Source organism: Papilio xuthus, unplaced genomic scaffold (genome assembly GCF_000836235.2).
Source record: "Papilio xuthus unplaced genomic scaffold, Pxut_1.1 DF825358.1, whole genome shotgun sequence".
In the NCBI taxonomy this organism is placed as follows: domain Eukaryota; kingdom Metazoa; phylum Arthropoda; class Insecta; order Lepidoptera; family Papilionidae; genus Papilio; species Papilio xuthus.
This window is the reverse complement of record NW_013533291.1, coordinates 1-2,034: the sequence shown is the minus strand read 5'-3', so window position 1 is coordinate 2,034 and position 2,034 is coordinate 1. Positions and strand designations below refer to the sequence as shown.

Here is a 2,034-nt window from a genome sequence, read left to right as displayed (position 1 = left end):
AACACCACCAGGTCCGTGACCGGCTGTTAAGTATATGTGGCGAGACAAGGTACTTCAACATCGTGTTTAGACAAATACGGTCTCGCCACAGCGCCATCTATTAGGGCGTAGCAAAAACGGCGCCAACACTAAGAATAGTCGCTTACTTAAATTAACTCCGTATTTGGATGAACGGCACATTTTACGTGTAGGAGGTCGAGTTGACAAGGCAGACGGGGTAAGTTACAACGCATGTAGACCAGTCATAGTTGATGGTCGTCACAAGATTACCCAACTGATCGTCGAGGATTATCATCGACGAGCCCTGCATGGGGCGAACGAGATGGTGGTTAACGAAATCCGCCAGAAGTATTGGGTAATAAGGCTACGCCCCACAGTCCGCGGAGTCGCGGCACGTCGTCTGTTCTGCCGGCACAGACGAGCAGCGCCACATGCGCAGCGCATGGCAGACCTGCCACAGGTACGTCTCCAGCACCACAGGCGTCCATTTTCCTCAGCGGGCGTTGACTTTTTCGGACCGATGGAGATCACCTCAGGTAGAAAACGAGTTAAGCTACTGCTTGTGTCTTATTTACTTGTCTAACTATCAGAGCTGTGCACATAGAATTATCCGATAGCTTGTCAACCGATGCAACCATAATGGCCCTACGGCGGATGATTGCACGTAGAGGTACCCCTGAGATCTTGTACTCTGATAATGGAACGAACTTTAGAGGTGCAGATGCCGAGCTTAAGCGCAGTCTCCAGGAGCTGAATTTTGATCGTCTTCAGGACGACGGTTTGGTAAGAGGTATAGAATGGCGTTTTATTCCTCCAGGTGCTCCAGAAATGGGCGGCGCCTGGGAGCGATTGGTTCGCTCTGTCAAAACGGCATTGAAGGTTGTACTTAAGGAACGAGCACCACATTTCGACACTTTGTCTACTCTGATGTGCGAAGTGGAAGCTTTAATCAATAGCCGACCCATAACTTATGTTTCCACAGATCCTAATTACCCAGAAGCTTTAACTCCTAACCATTTTCTAATAGGTACATCGTCAAGTGGAACTCCTTACGGTAAGTACGATAACGGTGACCTTTGTAATTTAGGCAAGCGTTGGCGAGTGGCACAGAGGCTTACAGATATGTTTTGGAGTCGTTGGTTAAAAGAATATCACCCAACATTATTACCTAGGCAAAAATGGAATAGCGAGGCAAAAGCATTATCAGTAGGTGATTATGTATTGATAGTCGATCCTCAATTAGAACGCGGGTCGTGGAGGCATGGCGTAGTGAGTGCGGCCCATGCCGGCGAGGTCGGCAGAGTGCGTTGCGTTGATGTGCGAACGCGCACGGGCGTGTTAAAGCGTCCAGTTACTAGAGTAGCATTGCTTGATGTATAGGTATGGAGTGCTGAGGAGTCAGCACTAGGGGGCGGTGTTGACGATGGAATTTAAAAGCCTTCACAATATATTTTGTAATTTAACTAAACTAAATTGTAGCACTGTATTTTGTTTATTTTCTTTGTATTAATGTTTATTATGTTATATTCTACATCATTTCAATAACTACTATTTGTTATCTGTAAACTACTAACTTATACCAAGGTAGATGTAAATATAGTTGGTAGTTTTTGAATATTAAAAATAAAGTGAATTTGGAGGGTGGTCGGCTCTGGGCAGTCGAATGTCGTCCGTCGAACGTACAGTGCGCACCCATATTGAAAATACTGTGTTTCATTTTGCTGCATCGCCGCCATCCTTTATACAACTGAATGTAACAAAATCTGTAACATTTTAAAAATAAACAGTCGTGTACTGAAATCCTTTTGCCTGTTTTAATTAAGAGAAAATGTGTTCGGATCACACGACCTTAATGATACCTTTTCAGACCCTTTATAATTATATTTGTAACGTGATTCTTATATGTGTAAGATAACTGTGCCTCTTCTTTACATTATTTTGACTTCAATTCAAATCCAATAAAATCTTTGTTTATATCTTGGAGGAATTTACGGTGCGATAGATTTGTCTTTAAATTGACTCAACAACTTCTCA

General features: G+C 43.7%; 1 protein-coding gene across 1 annotated transcript in view; it reads left to right on the top strand.

The window, feature by feature from the left end:
* Positions 1-1,054, top strand: part of LOC106125965 (uncharacterized) — a gene marked incomplete at its 3' end in the record, with an annotated part of 5,705 nt that extends 4,651 nt beyond the window's left edge. The window contains exons 4-5 of the mRNA XM_013323379.1: positions 192-536; positions 818-1,054. Of these exons, the coding sequence (XP_013178833.1) occupies positions 192-536; positions 818-1,054 (582 nt within the window). The remainder of the gene's footprint in view (positions 1-191; positions 537-817) is intronic.
* Between the last annotated feature and the right edge of the window lie 980 nt (positions 1,055-2,034).